Below are 23,570 nucleotides of genomic sequence, written 5' to 3' on the forward strand. Positions count from 1 at the left end.
AATATCCTCACAAATAATATAATTTGAACTTTAAATTAGATACAACAGTTAAGAGCTTAAAGTGCTATAGCCTACAGATTAAAAAAAAGTATTCCTATGTTTCTAATATGAAAAATTTCTACCATAGTAACTGGTAAGGCTAGTATACTAAATTTCCCTATACCTATTACCCAAATTCAAAAGTCAATATGCCTTTGATTTTTACCATAAAGATGTGACATAGTATCTCTAAGTAGTATAAAGTGTTTTAGTTATTTTCCCCCTCTAATAAGTAAACTTAATACATTGGAATGTGTTTGTGTTACAAAAGAATACCCAGGCCAATACAGAAACGATAGAATACTATAAAATCTGTTCTCCTTAGGAAGAATATCATTTTTTGTTCCATATATTTTTTCAAAAGCTTGACATTATAATTTTAAGTTATATTTCCAATATCTTAATTCACAATATAACTGCTAACCATCTTAACTTTAAATAAAAAGAACTAAAATAATTGCCAAAATTTGGAAAATTATACAAAAAGCTTTCCATACTGATTACTCAAGGATCTTGATCACTCAGGATTTCAGTTTTGTACAATTAAACCCTTCTCCAAAGAACTCTACTTCTTTTCAATTCAGAATACTACTACCTCTTCATCTTCACTATCCATGACTCTCAAAAAGAAAATGTCACCTGAAAGTTTAACACTATTTTATCAGTATACCAAAAGTGGAACTCTACACATCAGAAAACAGAGCAATATTTTTCTTCATTTGTAATTCATCTCAAACTGAAGGAAGTCCTCTAAAAATATTAGCTCATATAGTTACTTACTCAATAGCTAAATTTAAGTTTTAAAGTCATCTGTTAACAGAAGTTTTAAGTTCTAAAACACACCCAATAAACAGTATATATATTAATGCAAAATGAAAAGAAACCTTTTGCAGTCTAACCTAGTCTTAGTTTGACAATTTCATTGTTTCTATATTAGCAGAAAACATGGATATTTTAAATTATGAATCAGAAAAAATAATATCCAAAAATACTATACCAATACTACACTGAATAGCATGTTTCCTGTGGAATATATTTAAATGTGAAAAGAAAGTTATAAACTTAAGTTTATGAAAACTGTAAGCTAATTACTCAACTATAAAGCTCATTCCAGAACTTTATAAAGTTATCAAGTATAGATGGAGCAGATCTAAAGACGTTAAATGACTTGCTCAAGGTCACTCAGGAGTAGTAAAAAGCTGGGACCTGCAATTTTCTGACTAAAGTCCAGGGCTTTTCCGACTATATTATCTTGCTTTCTAATATGGACAGAGGTTTCAATCAATCCAAATCTATGTATTTACTTATCTTTTAAGCTATTTTATAGTTGACTATTTCTTTAACCAAGAGAACAAAATGTAGGCTACACAACTGATTACTAAGATGTTATAGAGAAAAAAGCTAGGATATAAAAAAAGGACCTGAATAAAACAAGTAATTAATATAGAAATTAAACTTCTTGATTCTGTTTTAAAATTGTCATGATGGTATTTGGAAAATACAAATTAATCAAAGAAGACACTAGACCCTGCAGGATTCAGTACACTGATACTCAAAATGTCTTAAAATGTCTTGCAGGGGTATCCAACCTTTTCTCTTTTCTGTCATACACTGTTAAAATAAAAGTGGTCTTAAGCCACACATTAAATACACAAACACTAACAAAAACTGATGAGCAAAAGAAAAGGTCTGGACATACTTCTTGAAATATCCAACACCAGAGATAAGCAAAATAGGCCTCAAAAAATCTGCATGCAGCTCATGGGCCACAGGTTGGACACCCTGTATCATTAAATTATGCGGGGAAAAATAGCTTAAAGATGTATTTTATCATTAAAAATCTATAAACCCTGCACATGTTTGACACAGCTTCACTAATCAAGCATCATGCCCTTATACCTCAAGGTCCTTGAAGAAAGAGCCAAGTCTCAGTTTCCTTTCTATAGCCTAGTTTAGCATACCAGGACCAGCTATATTCAAAGAAAGGCTTGCCAACCTGAAATGCTCTAGGACTCCTTTCATTTCCAGGCCATGGGGTAAGCTGAAAATGCGTATTATGACAAAAATTTGTTTTAACAATCTTATAAAAATTGTACAGTTTTAAACACAAAGTCAACAGATAATTACAGGGCTAACAGAAAGTAAAATCTACCAATTCCAGAGCTTGGATGGAGAGGTATCTTTATCACTACTATCTTTCATAAAATCAGATGGTAAGAGTTAAGAGTTATTTCTTCCACCCCACAAGAAATATTGTAGAGAAAAAAATGAAGGGATTTAATTAAGTCATCTTCATCTAAGTTCAACTGTAACTTTTACTAGTACTTTTTGTCTAGAGTTAAGGGGAAAAATTCATAATGGCAGATGAAAAAAAATCGTATTTTACAGAATCTACATGAAAAGGACCACTAGGAACCACTCACTCATACTTCTAGCATGCTACCATTACTTCAAACAGTAACGTTTATTATGAATTTACTAGGAGCCAGGTATTTGTGCTAAGCACTTCACATGCTTTAATTCTCATAAACTCACGTTTTAGGTATTGCCCCCAATAGATAAGAAAACTGAGACACAGGTTAAGGAATTTTTGTAAGACATTTATATCCAAATAAGGTAAATGACACAGATCTTTTCAAATTTATGAGATTAAATATAGAGGTCTATTTTTCTTGTAAGCATGAAATCCATCTATAGCAATTAGAATTCTAATTGTAGCCAAATGGTTTGTAAGTACAGATTTTTGTTGTCCACAGAACTATACACAAATTCTCTCAATTATGTTAACTTAAATGACATTCAAAAAAATTGAAACCACAGCTAATACCACAAGATGACTATCTTTAAATTTTATTTCTGTTTCTGAGAGGCTTGTAAGGCAAGCATGCCAACTGACAGACTTAACTCTGTCAGAGTTTGGGACTAGATCTGCTTCAAACTTTTGATCCACAGGCGTAAGCCCAACTGCCACCATCTCTACTGGGAGAAGAGGAACTCTTATTAAAACTGATGTGTGTCTCCCCTCTCCCCCCGAATTTTCCCTGCTTTTTCTAGTTTTTTTCCACTGTAAAGTCAAAGGACATAAATGATGTTTTCAGTATTGAATCCAAAAGCTCACGTGATTAACTTCTAGAATTTACAAACATGTGTGCTTTAGTATTCTTTAACATACGAACATTATGCTTCTGGCCACCTGTTCATGGTTTCTGTATTACCCGTAGGTAATGAATAACAGAATTCCTTTTTGATGAGTCTAATTTGAAGAATGAAGCTCCTATATTAAAATATGTAAAACCAAAACATATACTGCTTAAAAACAAAAACTAAGGAATACTCATCTAATTCTGCTATATGAAAGATTCTACACTTATAATCGGCAAAGCCACGTTTTTAACCCAACCTTAAATATCAGATTTCCAAAAAGAATAAAAAGTGATGTGAAAATTTAGAGAACTGGAAAAAACTACAGAAACATACTAGCACTATCAGCTGTTGAGCTAATTAATGGGAAGGGGTGAGTCACATTTTGAGGCCAGGATCGTGCTGTGAATTTCCTAATGGGGATGTGATGTAACGCTGGAAAGCCAAGAGAAGAAAAGGGATAGGCTGACAAAGGGGGTGCAGATGCCAGAGTGAGGAATAAGCCCGCAGGCAGCTGGGAGGAGGTGGCTCTCTAAAGAGCAAGAGGAGTGTATCCTACTAAGAATGACTGCAGGGAGTGAGGAGGCGGCCCGACGGACAGAAGGCACGAGGAGCCGCGAGAAGGGCCGCAGAGAGTAACGACACACGCCTCGCAGCGAAACCGAGTGACATCTGGTGTGCGGAGCCGGCAGGGGGCAGAGCGGACAGAATGTCACGTGGAGGGAGCGCTACGGGAGCCGAGAGGGTTGCGTGCGGATCGAGGGGGGTCTTTCCCACCGCCTGAAAGACTACGTTACTCACTGGAGTCGCGGACTCTTCTTGCCCTGAACTGGAGACGGGGACTTCGTGGCATGGGACAGCTGCCCTGGAACGTCAGGAGGCCTGGCGCTGGGGCTGCTCCTCCGCCGGCGGGGATATTCGGCCTTCCTCCGGCGGGACACAGCGGCGGCGGCGGCGGCCGCAGCGGCCCGGCCTCTGTCCCGACCACCCCTTAGCACGCGGCTGCTAGTGGTCCCTGCAGGCGCCGCCGCCGCTACCTCAGGGGGCCGTTGTTGGGTCTCCTCCGGAGCCGCTTCGGCCGCCGCTACCTCTCCCCCTTCCTGGTCCTGCTGCTCCGGGGGTCTCGGCTCTTCCGTCTCCCCCGGCATCGGGGCTCTTCCGTCCCCCACCCCCTCGTCCCAGACGGCGGAGGCGGAGGCAGCGGCGGCCGCTGCGCTACTCCCCCCGCCCCCCTCGCCTCCCGGAGCGTCCGGCTCACTCTCACCCGGCGCTCCTGTTCCCCCCTCCCCTCCGCCCGGCTCCGAGGGCGCCCCCCCCACCCCCTGCCACTCAAGGCCCGCTACTGCTAGCGGCGCGCGCGCGCCCGCCACAGACGGTCTTCCGCCCAATTGGAGAGGAGGAAGGACTCTCTTGCCCCGCCCCACGCGGTCTCACTAGCAGCGTCGTACCAGGTTCCCGCCCCTACCCCTCCTTTCAGCCAATCAGGAAACGGCTCTAAGGGAGCGCGCGAGGTTTCCTTCCCCGCGCACCCGTTCTCACCGTTAAACGGCTGCGTCTCGCGACAATCCCAAAGTGACCTTTTTCCCCCTCCTCCGGAGTTCAGTGCGCGTTAGGGGCAGTGGGAGGGGCAGGTCTCGCGAGGGAGGTGGGTGAGAAGAAAACGCACCTCTTTCCACGCCTAACCCGCACCCTTGATTGGCTGCGCGCGCACCTGCCTCCCTGAGGAGCTGCTAATGCCACAAGGGCGCTTTTTATCCTATCTTAGGCCGCAGAAGTAGTCTGGGCGTCCTTCCGCCTCCACCCCGATCCTACTTTCCTGTCTCTGGCCTTTCTGTCCCCAGCGCCGCCAGATCTTGCTAGGAGAAGGGGGAAAAATTTTTGCGCTGTCGCTTCTCCTTTAAGAAAAAAAGCACCGTCGGCTGCCGGATGAAAGTCTCTGAAAAAATGGCGGCGGCAGAACGGAGGCGGGGTCGTGGGCAACGAGGACCCGCCTCTTAGCGCATGCGTGTGGTTGACTTAACCAAGGGAATTCTGGGAGATGAAGTCCTATTTGTCGTATGCTTTAGGGGAAAAAGGAAGCGGGAGGTGGAGAGGATGATGGGAGGTTTTCACTGATACATGGCGGGAATGGTAGTTTACTCTCCAGCGTAGTTCCAGTTTACTTTTTCAGAGAGGCAGTTTCCGGGTTAGGCCATGACTTTTGTCGTACATCCGGCTCAAACGTTGAGATATTTGTTGGTCAGAATAGCTTGGGCGGGTTTTTTCCTACATTTTCTCACTTTATAACTTGGAGTTGGCGTAGTTTTTCCAGGGTGGCTACTTACTATCCCTTACCTTAGTTGCGTCAGGTGACACCTCCCCTGAGGCTGCCTAGTGTTCCTGTCCACATTATTCGTCTCATCATCGTGTCGCATCCACTCACCTACGAGCCCTGAGTCCTTGGAGGTCAGGGACTGAATCTGGTTCCCTGAGATCCTCGGGGCCCTAACACAATGCCCGCTAGTCAGTTGGCCTTAATAAAATATGTAAAACGAACTGTAAAGTTGCTTTTCTACCAGATGCTGGGGCGACAGGGAGCTAATGTCTGCTGCTTAACTTGGCTGTGATCCCTGTCCCGGAGGGAGGGGAAAGGTGGTTAGCGTGACTGGTCATTTACATGGAGAAGCCGAAGGTCTCCGTGTAGTTCCCCGCGCGGAAGCCACCTGCTTCTGCGGTTTTTGAACGTCTCTGCTATACAGGAAGCACAATCGGGACAGCAGGTTTATCAGAAATTACCTTTCTGCCCATTAGTGTGTGCTGCTAAGTTGTCCTCCTGGTGCACCAAAGGGAGTTTCCATTTGCTCATCAGCAAGTTACAGTCAGCGATGCAGTGGGACTCTCCTGCTCTTCCTTTGATCCGCTATAATCAAGGAACAGTTTGCAAAGGCATTCCTTTACTCCTGGAAAACAAAGCATCTGGGCTTAAAAGCTCCCGAAGAAAGAAGATGAAACAAGACCTGGGGATCCAATTCTAAACTGTAGACAGTACTAAAGTACATTTTTCCTTTCAGTATTGTGAATCGGTTACCACTTAGAATTAGGCAAATGTTTTATATTCTCTACTGTTTTGCCCTTTCATAGACTTAATGTCATTTTCACTTGTAATTGTGGCACAGCGTCAGTGGGAATTTTTTCAAACTGCAGTGAGATTTTTGGAACAGCACTGACATCCAATGGCTGCTCAAAGTAATACAGAGGAGGAAATGTACACCACGCACACCCACCCACACACACACACACACACACACACACACACACACACACACACAAAAGGTTTTACAAAACAGTGGAATAGAAAATTGGAAAATGAATGATCCCTTTAACAAAAGACCGCTGTGTTGCCGAGGAAAGATCATAGATTTTGAGTCGAATCTGTATTATAGTTAAGTAGCAAAGCTACCAATTAGTTATTATCTTGGCAAGTTACTCTTCATTGAAGCCACACCTATTTCAACTCTGGCAAAAATGGAAATACAACCTATTTCCCAGGGCTATAATTATAGTTCTTTATGTAATGCCTTCTCATAGTAGGACTTTAAAAGGGGGGGGAAACTAATCCCAGTGTCACGTTTAAGGGAAACTGCTATAAGGCAATGTAACTAGCAAGGGATTATAATTAAAATGTTCTCAGTTTAGCATCTGGTGTCTTAAACCTTCCAGCTTCATTCTTCATGATGCCTATAAATGTTTGCATTTTGGACCACTGAATAAGCTAGGCCCTGAGAACCCAAACATGCATTACTTCAACCCTACTGTTTAAGAATATACATCCTAGCAGGAAAGCAGGTAAAAATAACTTCCAAATAATTAAATAAAGAGCAAAATGAACTGGATGCTGGTTAACAAGGATAAAAATTTTATGAAGGAGACTATATCTCCCTGCCCCTTCTTCACAGAAGAAAAAGAGTCTCAGTTACAGTGGGATATCTTCCTACATTTAAGAAAGCCACAAGTGTAAATCTGCCATTCCCATTAATTCAAGATGAAACTTGGCACATAGTAGGTGCCCACAGTTTGTAAAATTGATTTTTAATCTTTTTCACCCTGGCCGAGGCACTATCAGAACTCAAATCTTACTACTTGCCTTTCTATATCAGTCCTATTTTAAAAACTAAAAGAAAGAGAAAGAAGAGAAGAGATGAAGAGAAGAGACTCACCAAATCAAAAAGAGAGGAAGTGCGAAGTAGATACAGGAACCAAAAAAGGGTTATAGAGGCTGTTTTACAGTGTCTCATTCAGTTCCTTTGTGGTCCTCCTCTTCAGTGCATGCCAAAGGAGTTCCTCACAACCTCTGGACAAGGGCATCTTGGATGTGGGACAATGGAAGACTTGGGTGAGTAAGGAGTTTCTTGAAGGAAAAACTATGACAGAATGTAGACTTGGCTGCCCTCTTCATGAGTTGCTGGCTATGCTTCTTGCCAGATTGAGCGTAATACTGGAAGATTTTATTTTCACTTCTCTCCTGTTCTCAGCCCAACCAAGAGGGAAGCATGAGGAGCTATGATTGTTTGGGAGAACTGTGGTGTTACTGTTTGAAATGGCAAAATAGGCAAAGAGTTTGGTGCTAACCACAGTGTAAACTCTTGACAAATACTTTTTTGGACTGAATTATGATTAAAATTTGTATTTTTGATGGCTATTTTACTTCATGGGAACTACTGGAGATCATAGGATAGCACATAGCTAGGCAACAACGGAGATGTGATTTGGGAGAAAAATAAAGAAAAGGGAGTGGACTGTTATAAAGGAGACAAATGGATTAGAAGTACAAAACTGAAGGATCCGCCAGAGGCCGAAGTAAGGCCAGGGTATTTTCATTCGTTCCATGCTTTAGTATTAAATCAAGAAGGCAGAAGCCTAGTGATTTTGTTGCTAAGTTTTTTATTTAGAGGAATTCTGAATAAATTCAGATTTATTACTAAAGACTGAAAATATGATACCTCCTTCTACTCCACAGCAATTAAAACCAGCAGTGGAACTGTTAGTCATATTTCTCAGAGAGATAACTGACTTAAAATCTTTGGAGTAGGCTCGGTGCCTGTGGCTCAAGCGGCTAAGGTGCCAGCCACATACACCTGATCTGGTGGGTTCGAATCCAGCTGGGCCCGCCAAACAACAATGATGGCTGGAACCAAAAAATAGCCAAGCATTGTGGCGGGCACCTGTAGTCCCAGCTACTTGGGAGACAGAGACAGGAGACTCGCTTGAGCCCAGGAGTTTGAGGTTGCTGTGAGCTATGATGCCACTGCACTCTACCCAGGGCAATAGCCTGAGGCTCTGTCTCAAAAAAAAAAAAATCTTTGGAGTAATGTAAGCTTTATCATTCTTAGGACTCATTCCACAGGCTTTGCCAACCTTTGTTGCCAGCATCCTAACTCACATTGAGTCACTAACCTTTACCTAATTTCTAAGCTGTACTAATTCCACAATGTCCTGGGTTTGTGTGTGTTTGGGACTTGGGGGTGTCGAAAATGCAAACAATGAAAAAAATATCTTATACATTGTCCTTTTAAAAAAAATGGTTTGGGGTGTGATGTGAAAGCTGGAGAAATAGAAGGGAAAAGAGCAAACAACTGGAGGGAAGAGATCTTAATGAAGAGAAAATAGTGGTTAATAAATATTGAACTGTTTTATAGGTAGCATCTATTTTGATAGTAGGATAGATTCTGTTTTGGACTTGGGGTAGAATCCAAATTCTTATCCTGTGTGTGTGGGGGAATCTGAAGTTATGCCTGAGCTCCACTAGGAACAAATGGATACCTACTGGTTTTCATGCAGATAATTCAAAAGGAAACTAATACTTATTCAGTGACTCAGTCTAAAAGTAGACATTTTCACATATGTTAATCATTTTAGTGTCTACACCAATCCTCTGAAATAGGTATTATTCACCTTTTCTTCAGATGACAAAACTGAGAAAAAATAAAATAACTTGTTCGACATTGCTCTCAGGAGCACCTCACACCCAAACTGAAGCCACATGGTGTTTTCCTGTCTTAGAAGTGTATTGGTTTAGGTGTTCTAGCCAATGAAATGACCCAGATAAGAAAAACAGTTGCATAGTTTTGTATTTCCTGAGCAGGATGTATGTTAGAGAAATCTTGTCCAGAAATGCAGAAAGTTCAAAGCAGCCTGGAAACTAAGACTTGTGTAGATTATCCAACCGGCTACGTCTTAACAGACTTTTGATGGATGGCTACATTTCAACTGTTTCTTCCAATTGTCATCAGTCCAATAACTGCCCTGGGGATTTGGAGTGGATCTGTCTTCGCTCTTTCAGAGAAGTAGCATCAGGACAGGTTGGCTGTGGTGAGCATGTATTTACTCTGCAGTGCCACTTCAGAGATTAGCACTTTATATTCACCCAGAAGTTTTACCTAAACCTTCATCATGTGAGGATGGTAGATTAAGAAAAACCATGAGAAAATTCTGTCACAAAATGAGATCCTCACAACCCTAGACCCCCAAGAGACCTCACTTTACTCCTTTGTTAATGTTCATACTATTTGTAAATGTAGGTAAAGCACTATGGAGAAGAACTGCAGAGTTTTCAGTCTAGTACCCTCCTCCCCGGTAATCTCATCTTTGTCATACTGAAATTAGTCATCCCCAAATTACAGAATCTGGCAAAAAGCATAACCTCAGAGTGCTGGTGATATGCACACTCATAGGAAACAGGAAGAGAAAGGCCTGTTAACTCATGACCCAGAAAGGAGAGTTTTATTGACTTTGGTTAGCTGGTGCTTCTGAGGGTAACTTCCTCCTCTCTCCCGTAGTCTGTACTGTAAAGTGGATTTTTATTTTTAATTCAGTAGGATCTTGAACTGCTGACCAGGACAAAGCTTATAAGAAAGAAAAGAAAGATGCTCTATCTTAATTGAGAAGTACAGAATAAAATTTGGAATTCTGAGATTTGGAACTGAGTCTGGCTAATAAAATTCTGAGACAAGAAATTTTGCTTTCTCATTCTTAGTTTTCATTGTTCTTCTTTGTAAAAACTTTTATTATTATAGAGAATTTTCAAATATGCAAAAGTAAAGGAACCAGCTTAATGAAATCCAATGGACTCTTCAACCAGCTTAAATAATCATCCTCTCTCGACCAATCTTATTTCATATACACATCTGCCAATTTCTTCTACCCACATTCATTTAAAGCAATTTCTAGAAAATGAGAGTAACAATATCATATGCCTCAAAACATCAGGGTGATTAAATGAGATATGTGAACTGAGCACAGTACCTAGCATTGTTAATATTTATTAGTTTTTACTAATTAATTTCATTATAACAGAAAGATACTAGTATAACAGGAAACTCCATTGGTTTTTTCCCAAGAAAACTACAAGAGAAGCAAATCCCAAATATTTAAATTGTAACATCTGACTTTACTTTGTAACATTTAAGTTTCCTCCCAGCCCTTTTTTCTTTTCTTCAACCTAAAAGACAAAATACTTATGGAGAATTTTATTATGTGCTTGGAATAATTCTTGAGTTTTAATACAAAAAAAAATCATTCGGATTAATCATTTTAAAAATAAGTGTTATTGCCTTGGTACATTTAGAAAAATGGTAATGTAATTACATATATTTTCTGATAGGAAAATATTTAGAATTTATTTTTTTTCTAATCAGGGGTCTTTGTGGATGATAAAAATTAATACCTGCAATATAACAAGTCAGCTTAGAAAGTGAGACTATTAAATTGAAAGCAACCATAGAAAATAAGAAACAAAGCACAATTCGTGGTGGCATCAAACATCTCCTGGTAGAATACAACAAACTCTTGAAGTGAAAAACAGAGTAAGGGAAGATGTTTAAAAATAGCCTTGACCCAAAAGAAGAAGAGATGAATCCAGGCACAGTGGAGATATTTAAGGAGAAAATAATTTCAGATACTTAAATATTATTTATTATTATATTCTTGTTTCTTGTGATGCAGATGCTTTATTGAAGGAACTGGAATCCTCCATCCTCCAGAACAGTGACGAACCTTCCAGCCCCGATCCTCTTCCTTTGGATAAGCATTCCAGAAAGGAGGATAACCTTAAAGAGACTTCAGCAACTCTTTCTGATCAGGATAACACAAGTCCTTTGCCAGTAAGTTTTCATTTACTGTGAATATGGATGTTTGAATGCATTTCTGAAAATTAATTGTATCCCCCATAAAATGAAAGGAGAATCTTATATCCAATATAGAGAAAAAAGTAATCTCTCGATGTTAATTTAAAGATGGTTGTTTGGGGAAAGAGGAGGAGAATTGAGAAAATTGTCACAGAAGACTGAGCCTTGAGAACTGCATTTTTCTAATGAGGGGATGGTCATAGGTAGGGTGCTGCCTAATTCACTAGGGATACTCTGATGTTACTGTCTGGACAGCAGAGATACACATTGCAATTTGACTGAAAGGGCACTCTAAGGCCAGAGATCACCTGAGGAAGGCCAGGCAGCTGGACAAGTCTTCTCAGGGTGACTTTCCAGGGTCACTACTTCCCAAGTCTTATATCCAAGTTGAATGAATAAGGAAATTTAATTATTATTATTCCCAGAGACAATGACGCTCTAGGGAACCAACTCAAGCTAACTAAATGCTCAAGAAATGATACATTAAAAAAAAAACAGAAATAAAATTTATTAATTTGTGATTAGAGTTAAAAACTGTCAAGTAAAACAGCTTAGTATTTGCTGATAAATGTATTCTCTTCCTATGGATAAGTCCACATGAACCTACATCATAATTAGAAGGTTAGCTGATAAGAATGGAATTAGTATGAGTAGAATTAAGTGGATGCTTTTCATAGCTGGTATTTTTGAACTGTGATATTCTGATTCATTCTTGTACAGTATGAGGAATAACTAGCAAGACAGATCTGAAATTTGAGCTCAGGGCTTAGGTTCCCCCTCTAACTCTTATTTCATCTGGGCATATACACAGTTTTAAGGCTGCTTATTCATCTTTCTGTAGGGAGCTATTGTGTTTGTATTCGTTGTTAGATTTAGCAATAGGCTCCCAACTGGTCTCCTGGTCTTGAACACTTGCAGTCTACTTTCAACATAGCAGCCGGGGTCATCCTTTAAAACTTAACATACGGTGCTCAGGCAACAGACACCCTGAACACCCTAGCTTGATCACTACACGTTATATATGTACCAAAATTTCCTCCATAACCCATAAATTTGCATAAATAAAAATATAATTCAGACCCTATAATTCTTCTATTCAAAACCTCACAATGACTTCACAACTTCACATCTCATTTGTTGGAAAAGCCGCAGTCTTTACACTGATCACTGTGGTGTGACCACATGCCCTGGTTCACAAATCTGTTTATTATGCTTGTTTTTCTGACATCTTATTGACTTTACCGTTAACTCCTGATTTTCAATTTTTTTTGAAGTTTTCTCAGTATTTGCATTGAAGTAAGCCAGCCATGGCTTAACAAGTCTCTGTTTGATTCTTTTGTTTTATTCCACAGTCTCATCTAGTAGTGTGTAAAATACATAAAATGAACAAGTTCTCACTTTATTAGGGCTAAATCCAAAAGGTGACTGATAACAGCTCATCTTTTTTTCCCCCCGATCCCGTACAGACAAAACTTAACTAAATAGCAACTTTTCAAGGATAACACGCAGAGTGCTGGCTATTCCACATAAAGAGCTCAAACGCATCTGTCAGGGACACTTTTCATCTTAGGTGGTGGCAGAAAAATTTGTTAGGCTTTTTTCCTGCTGGCCTCTTGGCCACCACTCATGGCCTGTTGTGGTCCACGTGGTGGCCTGTGAGATTCATGGAGCCTCCTCAGAGTCAATAAGAAAGAGGAAAGAGCCTGCGTGGCCTTCTATTAAAAAACAAACAAACAGAAATGGAGGCTAAGCATTTTTGCCATAGAGTATACATAATCTAAATGTTCTTTTTTTTTTTTTTTTTTTTTTTTGTAGAGACAGAGTCTCACTATACTGCCCTCGGATAGAGTGCCGTGGTGTCACACGGCTCACAGCAACCTCTAACTCTTGGGCTTACGCGATTCTCTTGCCTCAGCCTCCCAAGCAGCTGGGACTACAGGCGCCTGCCACAATGCCCGGCTACTAAATGTTCTTTTTAAAGCTGTTTTGTTTTTCTTTGTATGTGTCAAGCTCTATCTGTTTTATTATTTGGTAACACATTTTAGTTTTACAATAAACCCTTTTAGCAATTAGCTCAAAACAAAACAAAAATGCATGTTTAATCTTCTCAAGAAAGCGTATGACAAATGTGTAACTCATACAAAATATTCATAAAATATTTGTTAATATTTATGATCCACCACAGGGCAATTAGAAACATTACTGTCCCTTTGAAAATCAGAAAAAACAAATATGGTGAGGAAACATCAGTATGTACTCCCACAGTTAATACTTATTTTAAGAAGAATGTGCCTAAAGATAACAATTCAACACGTGTAGCTACAGGAGATGTTTTTACATGTCATCATGAAACATGCCTTTCCATTTCTGTCACGTGACTCCTTTAAATTACTTTTGCTTGTTTTCAAATACAAGCTTTTTTGTGCTTATAAGAAAATGAGTTGATTCTCTTTAAAAACCATAAAGTAACATCAGTTTTGTATTAGTGTCATCAGAATCTCAGTTAAAAAATTTGTTCTATGTTAACCAGTTAGATGAAAATATTTCAAATTGTGTAGAAAACCAGCACATTGTACCCCACGATTGCATTAATGTATGCAGCTATGATTTAATAAAAAAAAAAAAATTGTTAATTCCAAAATGGCTCAGTTTTGTTTTTCTTTTTATTCTTTTCTTTTCTTTTTTTTTTTTTTGGTGGGGTGGGGGGAGATACAGCCTCAAGCTGTCGCCCTGGGTAGAGTACTGTGGCATCACAGCTCACAGCAACCTCCAACTCCTGGGCTTAAGCTATTTTCTTCCCTCAGCTTCCCAAGTAGTTGTGACTACAGGCACCTGCCACAACACCCGGCTGTTTTTGGTTCTAGTTCTCATTGCTTGGCAAGCCCGGGCTAGATTCAAACCTGCCAGCTCTGGTGTACGTGGCTGGCACCCTAGCCACTTGAGCTGCAGGTGCTGAGCTACAGTTTTGTTTTTCATTCAATTCAAAGGACCAAAGTAAAACATGTGGAAGTTGATACTCCGGTCAAAAATGAAACATCTAACATTGTTAATGCCATTGTAAATTTATTGAAAAGTTCAACTTTGAAAATGAGATTGTGAATGCCATTGTTGGAGGAGCACAGCATTGTAATAAAAACAGTGTTCTTACCAATTTAAAAATGTATGAAACTTAAACATATTTGGGATTGCTTGTGATGTGCGCAAAATTTATGACTATATTCAAACAAGCTGCAGTGTTCTGCCAATCAAAATAGAAACTGTAATTGCCAAAATTTACAAAATTTGTATTTATATAGACAACTGACACACAAAACTTTTGTGACAGAAACTAATATCAGACACCATACCAACACTTCAGCATGGCTGTGTGTATTTTTTTCTCTGTGTTGTCTAATATTAATTGGATTTTGAAAATGCCTGAGCCTTTGAAACACCACTTTGTAAAGCAACCTAAATTTAGGATGCATTATGTGTAAAATAAGTCAGAAATCTTTAATCAAATTATTCAATGAATATAGAATGAAAATACAGCTTTTGAAGGTTTTTGCAAAATCCAGTGCTGTAAAATAAAAAGAAAGCTCAAATTTCTCTGTACAAAAGCTGAGGAAAAATCGAACAAAGCAAAAGATGAAAGCTGATAGGGTTTATTACCTAATTTGAAAACTGTGCTTCAGAGGAATTTTGACTTACATGAATTTAGACTTCTAATTTGAATTGAGTCAATTTCTATTTATCCAACAAAATGGAATGTAATTTTGAAAGTCTACAATTTTGCAGTATCTTTATTTGGTGAAATGTTAAAACGAATCACAGAGACAACTTGAAAGTTTTGTCTTGTAAGAATATTACTGAGTAAAGGTGCTCTGGATAAAGGCAGAAAGACTGTACCTATAAAAATAGTGGCCTAAAATATTTATACATTATTACATAAAAAATGGAATTTAAAATATTTATTTAGCAGAATTTATTCTGAACTTATAGGTTCATCAATATCTAGAAAGGAATTATTTTCTCAATTAAAAAAAAAACCTACAGAGAAACAGCGATTTAAATTTATATTAACCATAAAATGCAGCTTTGAAGAAGATTGCAGTTTTATGGAAACACTAACACCATACTCAAAAAAATACATGTTCCAGAAAAATGTTCATATCACAATGTTAGACACTATAATGGCCAAATAATGAATTAAGGTATGTGACTATATATCAAGAATAATTATTTGTGCCACTTTTATTTATTTATTTTTTGTTCTTTTTTAATTTCAAGGCATTATGGAGGTACAAATGTTTTTGGTTACATAGATTGTTTGGTAATGCCTGAGTCAAGGTTGTAAATGTGCCTTTCACCCAGGTAGCACTCCTTGTACTGATTAGGTAGGTTTTTCTTTTTTCTTTCTTTCTTTCTTTCTTTTTTTTTAGAGACAGAGTCTCACTTTATCACGCTCGGTAGAGTGCCCTGGAATCACAGCTAACGGCAACCTCCAACTCCTGGGCTTAGGCAATTATTCTCTTGTGCCTCCCTAGTAGCTGGGACTACAGGAACCTGCCACAACAGCCGGCTATTTTTTGTTGCAGTTTTTTCGGGGCTGGATTTGAACCCATCACCCTCTGTATATGGGGCTGGCGCCTTGCTCATTAAGCCACAGGCGCTGCCCCATTAGGTAGGTTTTTCCACAACTCCTCCTTTCCACCTCCTCCTACTTGATTTCCATTAATTATTAAGCAAAAAGAGCAATCCTAGAGGTATCACATTACCAGACTTCAAACTATACTACAAGGTTATAGTAACCAAAACAGTACTGTATTATGCTATTTTAAAATATTCAGGTCATCATTATGAGTTTTATTTTATTTTATTTTTTAATGTTCATAGCTTTGTGTTATTTAAGAATATTTTAGGAAAAATTTATTTTAAAAATAAAAATTAAATTTATTAGATAATTTATTTTAAAAATAAATTTTGAATAGAATTATTTGATAGGTTCATCAATATAATAAAACTAAATTTTTGGTCAACAAATACTTTTTCAGAAATTATATATCTGAATTCTTTTTAGAACCTGCCCACCCCACCCCAGGTATCCCAGTTTGAACAGTAAATTATATGGCCACTGTCTATATAATCCGGCCCCATTTGCCGTCTGCCCCTGTCTTCTTGGTTCACTCTGCTTGGGCCACACTAGCCTCCTTCTTGGTCCACAGATGCTCCAGGATGCTTCCCCTGCTATTCCTTCTACCTGCATCATGTTGTCCCAGATATCTGCTTACTTTCCTCACCTACTCTAAGTCCTTGCTCAAGTGAGCTATTCTCAGTAAGTCCTTCCCTGATCAATATATTTGTAATTGCCCCCTCTTTCCCACTTCCCATCTCTCACCCCCCAATTACTTTTACAGTATATTAATTTATTATCTGTTTCTCACCATCAGAATGTGAGCTCCAGAGTAGTGAGTTTTTGTTTGATTGTTTTCTCTTCTTTTCTGAACCAGAGTCTCCCTTTGTGACCCTTGGGTAGAGTGCCATGGCATCACAGCTCACAGCAACCTGAAACTCTTGGGCTCAAGCGATTCTCTTGCCTCAGCCTCCTGAGTAGCTAGGACTACAGGCGCCCGCCACAACACCCTGCTGTTTTTCGAGATGAGGTCTCATTCTGACTCAGTCTGGTCTTGAACCCGTGAGCTCAGGCAATCCACCCACCTCGGTCTCCCAAGTGCTGGGATTACAGGCGTGAGCCACCGCGCCTGGCCATTTTGTTTTATTTTCTGACTGCTATGTGTCTACCTCTGGCACATGCCAAGCACTCAATAAATAAATGAATTGCTGGCCAATTACTCTTTAGATTCACATATTATTTATTTTCATATGTCAAGTTTAATTGTTAATAGGCTTCTCATAAGCACTGTCCCATCTAAAGGGGATTTGCTTCAACTCCCTTTGTTTTTATCTTTTCTCCCTGAGGATGGTCCGCTTCTCCATTTCAGTGCTCTTTCGGCAAGGAGGGGCTGCTAGTGCTTGTTTATATGTCAACCACTCTGTTTAGAATTTGGCCTTTCTTGGCAGAGTGGCTGGTTATTCCTCTGGCCTATGAAAGGAGATATCAGAGATACGCTAGTTATCAGTCCATTTTGGAAGCTACGATATCCTCTAATTTTAGATGTCAATAAGCACCAATATTCTAATAACAGAAATTCATTCTCTGTTCTTCTCTGCCACTTATGTGTCTTAGGCGCAGCTCGTGTATACTACCAATATCCAGGAGCTCAATGTCTACAGGTATTTTTTTTAATTAAATATTTCTAAAAATTAAATTTATTACATAATTATTAATCTTTGGGTAATAATTTGCTTTGCAAGTGTTTATTAGAACTCCTGCATCCTCCTACTCTTCCCTGGCCTCGAGCAGTGATAGAAATTACTGAGCTGCCTTGGCAAACTCTCAAGGTGCCTAGCTTCTAGACAATGTTGTCTAGGCTAGTGGCTCTGCTATTTCCATTAACACCTTAAAAAGTGTAAATTCTTTTAGAGTCACTGCAGATGTTTTGGCCCAGCTGTTCCAGATACCGTGCTCCAGTTCACAAAAGAGAAAACACAGATGGAGAAACTTAAGCAAGATTCCAACAACATCAAAGCTAGGATGAGGGCTGAACTAAGACGATGGGTTGCACAGCAGATTAATAAGTATATATACTTCTTTCCATATCTGCTTAACATTTATTTAGTTGGTGGAGAGATTTCCTGTTAAGAAAAGTTACATATTGAAACAGATACACTTATTAAATCATTTCTTCTGGCCAAAGCAGAATTGACAGTCTGAAAAAAATATTCTTATTCTTTCTTCAGTTATAGCCTGCAAATTTTAACATCAGAAAAATTTCTGGGAAGCAAATCAAAGGTAATAATATAGATAATAAAAATTTGTGCTTGGTAAAGAGCGCTAGTCCTCACCTTATTTGGTTTCAGAATTATAGCCAGTAGAGTTTACATAAGATGCAAAAATAGGAAAAAGACTTTAAAAGAAGTCTTTTTAAAACTTCCCACTTGAGGGCACTTTATACGTCAGTAGAAAAGAGGCCAATTTATTAATATATATTGCCAGTTTATTCTAGTTCCAGGATGCTGCAGGGTGAGCATTACTTCTAATCCTCTTCCTCCCAGACCTGGTAGAAAAATAAATCAAGACAAAGTAAAACAGCAACAACAAAACAGTTCCTATCACACAGTAAGCTCTCCAGTAAATGTTTGGTCTCTTGAATGTAGGAAACCAAGACTTCAATAGAAATGCAAGTAAATCCATGGACACATATACATGAAAACCAGCCCAAACGATCTGTCTGGCACTGCGATCAGTCAAAGGCACACAAATGCTAACTTATTGACTGTCCTTATAGCACAGTCTGACCTGTTTCTCGTCACTGCCTCCCTCTTGCTCCATATGACAGGGGAACTGAGCTGACCTTTTGCAGATTGGGTTTTCCAGGCTCCAGGTCAGTTTGCTCTCAATGGGAGGTACCGGTAGAGAAGTAGAAGGTGGAGAACTAGAAAGTGAAAAGCGGGGAAATCCAGGGCATTTCCCTCCAAGGTGCTCTCTTTCCAGTGTCTGTGTCAGCAGCCAGGTGGCCTTTATGGCTTCAGCTGGAGCAGGACAGGTCTGCTGTGGTTCCAGCTTCTGCCCATTGACTTGGCCTCTGGGCACTAGTAACTTTTCTTTTGTCTCTTTGGCTTAGGCATAGTAATGGCTTCCTGCTGTAGTCCATCTCTGGGTTACCTCAGGGTCTTCTGTTTTGCTTCTTAGCTCTCCCAGTGGGCTAAATTCCTTCTGTTTACTCATGTGGTGTGAGTGTTTCCAACAGGACTTTGATACATTCCCCACTACTTAAATGATAGGTAGGCCTATCTCACTTTGGAAGAGTGATATAAAATCCAAGTGACCTAGTAAATACCCAACAGCCTGATACAAATCCTTGAGGCTGATATAAATTCTGAGCTATGCATGCACAACTCTGACAAAGCTTATACAAGCAGAATATTAGAGTCAGAAGCATGCATGCATTCTTCTTCCGCCATCTACTCTGCCTTTCTTAAATGAACTGAACATTGCTTTCAGTGTACCTTGAAAGTATATTTAATACCAGCTGTGAATATAGCACTGGAATGAATAGTATTTCTAACATAGCTATACATCAATAGCAATATGAGCAATAATTTAGAATGTATTTTTTACATGAACAAAAATAATTTCAGTAATAATAGGAACAAATTCATAAAAATAAAACAGGGCAATAAATGAGGAAAAAAAATTCAGCACAATGAAGCCCCTTATTTATGAAGTCTGGATTCTTTTAATTGCATCTTTGTGATTTATATTATTAAAATCTCTGGGTAATGAAGTAAGTTGTTGCCGATGACATAGCCAAGTACCTTTATTCTCTTCAAAAGGTCAGGGCACAAAGCAAAGGACTTGTGGTTGGAGGTCCCTCTCTTTTCAGAAATATGTCCTGTAGCAGCCACTTTAACTTGTATCATCACCTGTCGAAGGTCTCCCATTTCTCATTTGGAATGGTCTATAGTTGACTCAGTTACACTTAGGGTATCATGATGACAGTGATCTGCTTCTCTTCTTACACTGCACTGGGACTCTGATAAAACCAGAGAGAATTCTTTCAATAAGTGTGAGTATGCGCCAACTGTGAGATAGGAAGGTTTTTAGATCACACATTTATTCTGTGCTGGGGCACAGGGCAGCAGAATGTGCTCACAGTCCTGCTGCCTTTTATCTTTCCAAGGCCCATGCCTGCGACAGCAATTGCCACGGTATTCTGACTAAAGAGTTGTGAGGAAGAGCTCCTTTCTCTCTGTCTTCTTGGAAACTTCCAAGAGGGACTGAATCACATGCATACTTGACTATTTTTGCTCCTAGATTAAAAAAACAAAACAAAACAAAAAAAACCTTGCATCTGGCAGAATGCCTTGTTATACCTAAAAGATAAGCTCTTTTATCTTAAGAGAGGAAGATGTCCATTTTCCTCCTCCATTTTCTGTGTTATTAAATACTCAAAAATAAGTTAGTTGGCAGTGGGATATACTGTTATTTCCAACAGTTTATTTTATTTTATTTTATTTTTTTAAGAAAGGCACCCATTTTCCTTCTACTTTTTCCCTAAGTAGTAAATACACAAAGATAAGGAAAGTAGTAAGTGTATTTATCTATCTATATTTCTTTATTTATTTATGTTTAGAAGATCAAAAGCAGGCTTGTTTTATTTATACACATAGAATAACCGATTTGGAACACTCAAGTAAGGACTATGTACCTAACAATATAAGAGGCTTTTGCTTCTGTGGTGGTTGATCACTGTATAGACTGAGATTATGAATATGAGAGGTAAGCCCCACTTAAGGGCACAAAACTTTTCCTCCAAGACTCTTTAGGGATCTTTCTTCCTCTATCCATCACCACCCCCCGCGTGGGAACACCACCCCAGCACTCTAAACAGCTTTGTAAACATCAATGCTCATTCCTTTTCACTTCTAACTTGATAGAATTAGAAAAACGTCCTTATGTAAACAGTGCTGTTTTAGTCACTGACAACATGTTAATTTTAAGCGCCACCCTTGACCCAAACCCAGTGCTTTCCCAAGAGGAAGACGCTGAGGACTTGGGGTCGTCCCAATGCCTCCAAAGCCACCACTGGCAGCTTCATTTCTCTTTCTCGTGTCCCCTCCTCATCCGTATTTTTGAAAATATATTTAGTGAAAGATGTAGAATATTATCTTTATGGGTTTGCATCGTGTGTGTGAGACAGAAAGAGGAAACACTTGCACACCCAGGAGAAAGAGAGTTTTGAGTTGGTAGGCTATTAGCTCTCTTGTTTAATGCCGATTTCAAACGTGATTCCATACCACACCATTTGACCCAGTGATGCCACTTCTTAAAATTTACTCTATGGAAATCATCAAATATGGGTGCAAATATTAATTTAGCAACTGTAAAACTTATAAAAACAATTTAGGTATCCAAAAATAAATAATTGGTTTAAAAAATTATGGTACATAATATATTGAAAAATACATAGCCTCTAGGAGTTGTTTTGGAAGATGGTTTAGGATGGAAAATGTAAACTTTGCGGTCTTCAGGTCCAAACTCTGTTATTTGCCAGCTGTACCACGTAGAGAAAAGTTTTGTACTTCTCTAAGCTCCAGTTTTTACATCTGGGGGTCATAATACTGAGCTCTTAAGGTTGCTATACAGATTTAGAGGACAAAACCCTTTACCAAAGGGTCAAGCATAGTAAACTCTCAATAAATGCTAGCTGTCATAGTTGCAAACGATGGAAACATATATGCATAAGAATTGGAAAAAGTATTTTAACTTTCTAAAATTATACACAATCACTTAGTAAATTTATATTTCTCTAGCCACTGAGTGACATATCTGTGTGTGATGGGATTATTTGCAGGACTAAATGGCCTTTGTTATTTTCCCCATGGGAATGTTTCAAAAAGTTTTTTTCCCCTATATTTACTAGGTTACTACATATTTGTTGAGTATTGAAATGTACTCCCAGGAATCGAATTATGCAAATAATGTGGAGCCACTCAGTCTTAAATCCATGTCTAAAATAAATCTTGTACCAACTTCTGTGCCATAGCTATACCTGCTTCTTTAAAAATATATCGCGTGTTTAATACAAATAAAGCCTATGTATATAAAATAAAATTGCACACACTCACAGAAGAGTATAGTGATACCAGCTAAAATGTACAGAGAAATGTACTGAAAGGAGGGTTATGTGTGGCTTACATTTTTTATTTATATTTCTCTGCAGTTTTCACATTGTCTACATTTAACATGTATTAATTTTCTATTTAAAAATGATTTAAAATTAGAACTTCTGTGGTATGAATTTATGTAATTAAAGGTTATTTATAGAATTATATAGAAGAATGTATACATACACACATTCTTATATATAAGAATGGCAAATGTAAAGTTTGTGTGCAATTTAGTGTGTTAAGCTATTCTATTTTATTATTTTTTATTTTATTTATTTTTATTTATTTATTTGTTTTTTTTTTTTTTTTGAGACAAAGTCTCATTATGCTGCCCTCGGTACAGTGCCATGGCATCACAGCTCACAGCAACCTCGAACTCTTGGGCTTAAGCGATTCTCTTGCCTCAGCCTCCCAAGTAGCTGGGACTACAGGTGCCCAACACAATGCCCGGCTATTTTTTGTTGCAGTCGTCATTGTTGTTTAGCAGGTCTGGGCTGGGTTCGAACCTGCCAACTTCAGTGTATGTGGCTGGTGCCCTATCTGCTGAGCTAGGGTGCCGAGCCTGTTAAAGTATTTTAAATTACACACAAACTTTATGTCCACCCTGTACTTACACATGCAGATATGTAGTAACTGAGATATCCATGTGAATTGCACTGCTGATGGCCCATCTGCCACCCCTGCCACTTATCTTTTGGCCATGCGCATTGGCTATTTTTTTGGTATTTATTGGGTACAGAATTAGATGCCACCCTTGGAATCTTTTCTCCTGCCACCTAATTACCAGCTCCATGAGTAATGTAACAACTGCTGTCACTATGTCTCCTTACAGACATTTGTCATGTGCAAACTTAAGCGTATGTGCTTACAAATTTATGTAAATGGAAACACGTTTTTCATATTGTTTTAGACTGTGCTTTTTTAAATTTTTAAATTTTTTTTTAGACTGTGGTTTTTAAAGTTGACAAGGTATCAGAAGTCTTAGTTCACATAAGTCTGTGACTGTATTCCTTTTAGCAGTTGCATGTTATTCTATAACTATAACTTGCTTTACTCATGTAGCTTATTTTCAATTTGCTCATAAAACTGTACAGTGATGAATGTCCTTACACATATATCTTTATTTATATGTCCAATTTTTCTGTAGGGTAGAATCTTGGGAGCAAAATTGCTGAATCAAAGGGTATCTGCATTTGAAGTGCTGATAGATGCTGCCTTACAGAGGTTTTTATAAATTTACACCATAGCTACCTATGTTTATGTATATGTATAATCCTGACTTTTGTCAGCACTGCACATTGTTAATCTTTTAAAATTTTGATGAATAGGTAAAAATCTATATCTCATTACTTTATATTGCATATTTAAAGATTAATGAGATTGAGCATATTTTTATATAGTAATAAACATTTGAGTTTCTTTTTCTGGAAATCTGCTTTTTAAAAATCTCTAGCT

The 23,570-nt window shown here is 38.6% G+C and overlaps 2 protein-coding genes across 6 annotated transcripts in view; one reads left to right on the forward strand and one right to left on the reverse strand.

The window, feature by feature from the left end:
• The window catches only part of ZFP91 (ZFP91 zinc finger protein, atypical E3 ubiquitin ligase), a 47,419-nt gene extending 41,721 nt beyond the window's left edge, over positions 1-5,698 (reverse strand). For 2 of the 4 annotated variants that reach the window (XM_053560214.1, XM_053560211.1), the window contains exon 1: positions 3,982-5,696. In XM_053560214.1, the coding sequence (XP_053416189.1) occupies positions 3,982-4,328 (347 nt within the window). In that variant the 5' untranslated portion in view covers positions 4,329-5,696. Of the gene's footprint in view, positions 1-3,981 lie in introns of all 4 variants that reach the window. The other 2 variants (XM_053560212.1, XM_053560213.1) reach the window with 2 other exon arrangements.
• Positions 5,699-7,118: 1,420 nt separating this feature from the next.
• LPXN (leupaxin) overlaps positions 7,119-23,570 on the forward strand; it is a 38,311-nt gene continuing 21,859 nt past the window's right edge. Inside the window, exons 1-3 of one of the 2 annotated variants that reach the window (XM_053560216.1) lie at positions 7,119-7,552; positions 11,161-11,318; positions 17,569-17,615. In XM_053560216.1, coding sequence (XP_053416191.1) covers positions 7,486-7,552; positions 11,161-11,318; positions 17,569-17,615 — 272 coding nt within the window. In that variant the 5' untranslated portion in view covers positions 7,119-7,485. The remainder of the gene's footprint in view (positions 7,553-11,160; positions 11,319-17,568; positions 17,616-23,570) is intronic. The other variant, XM_053560217.1, reaches the window with a different exon arrangement.

This window comes from Nycticebus coucang, chromosome 14, assembly GCF_027406575.1.
Source record: "Nycticebus coucang isolate mNycCou1 chromosome 14, mNycCou1.pri, whole genome shotgun sequence".
NCBI lineage: Eukaryota > Metazoa > Chordata > Mammalia > Primates > Lorisidae > Nycticebus > Nycticebus coucang.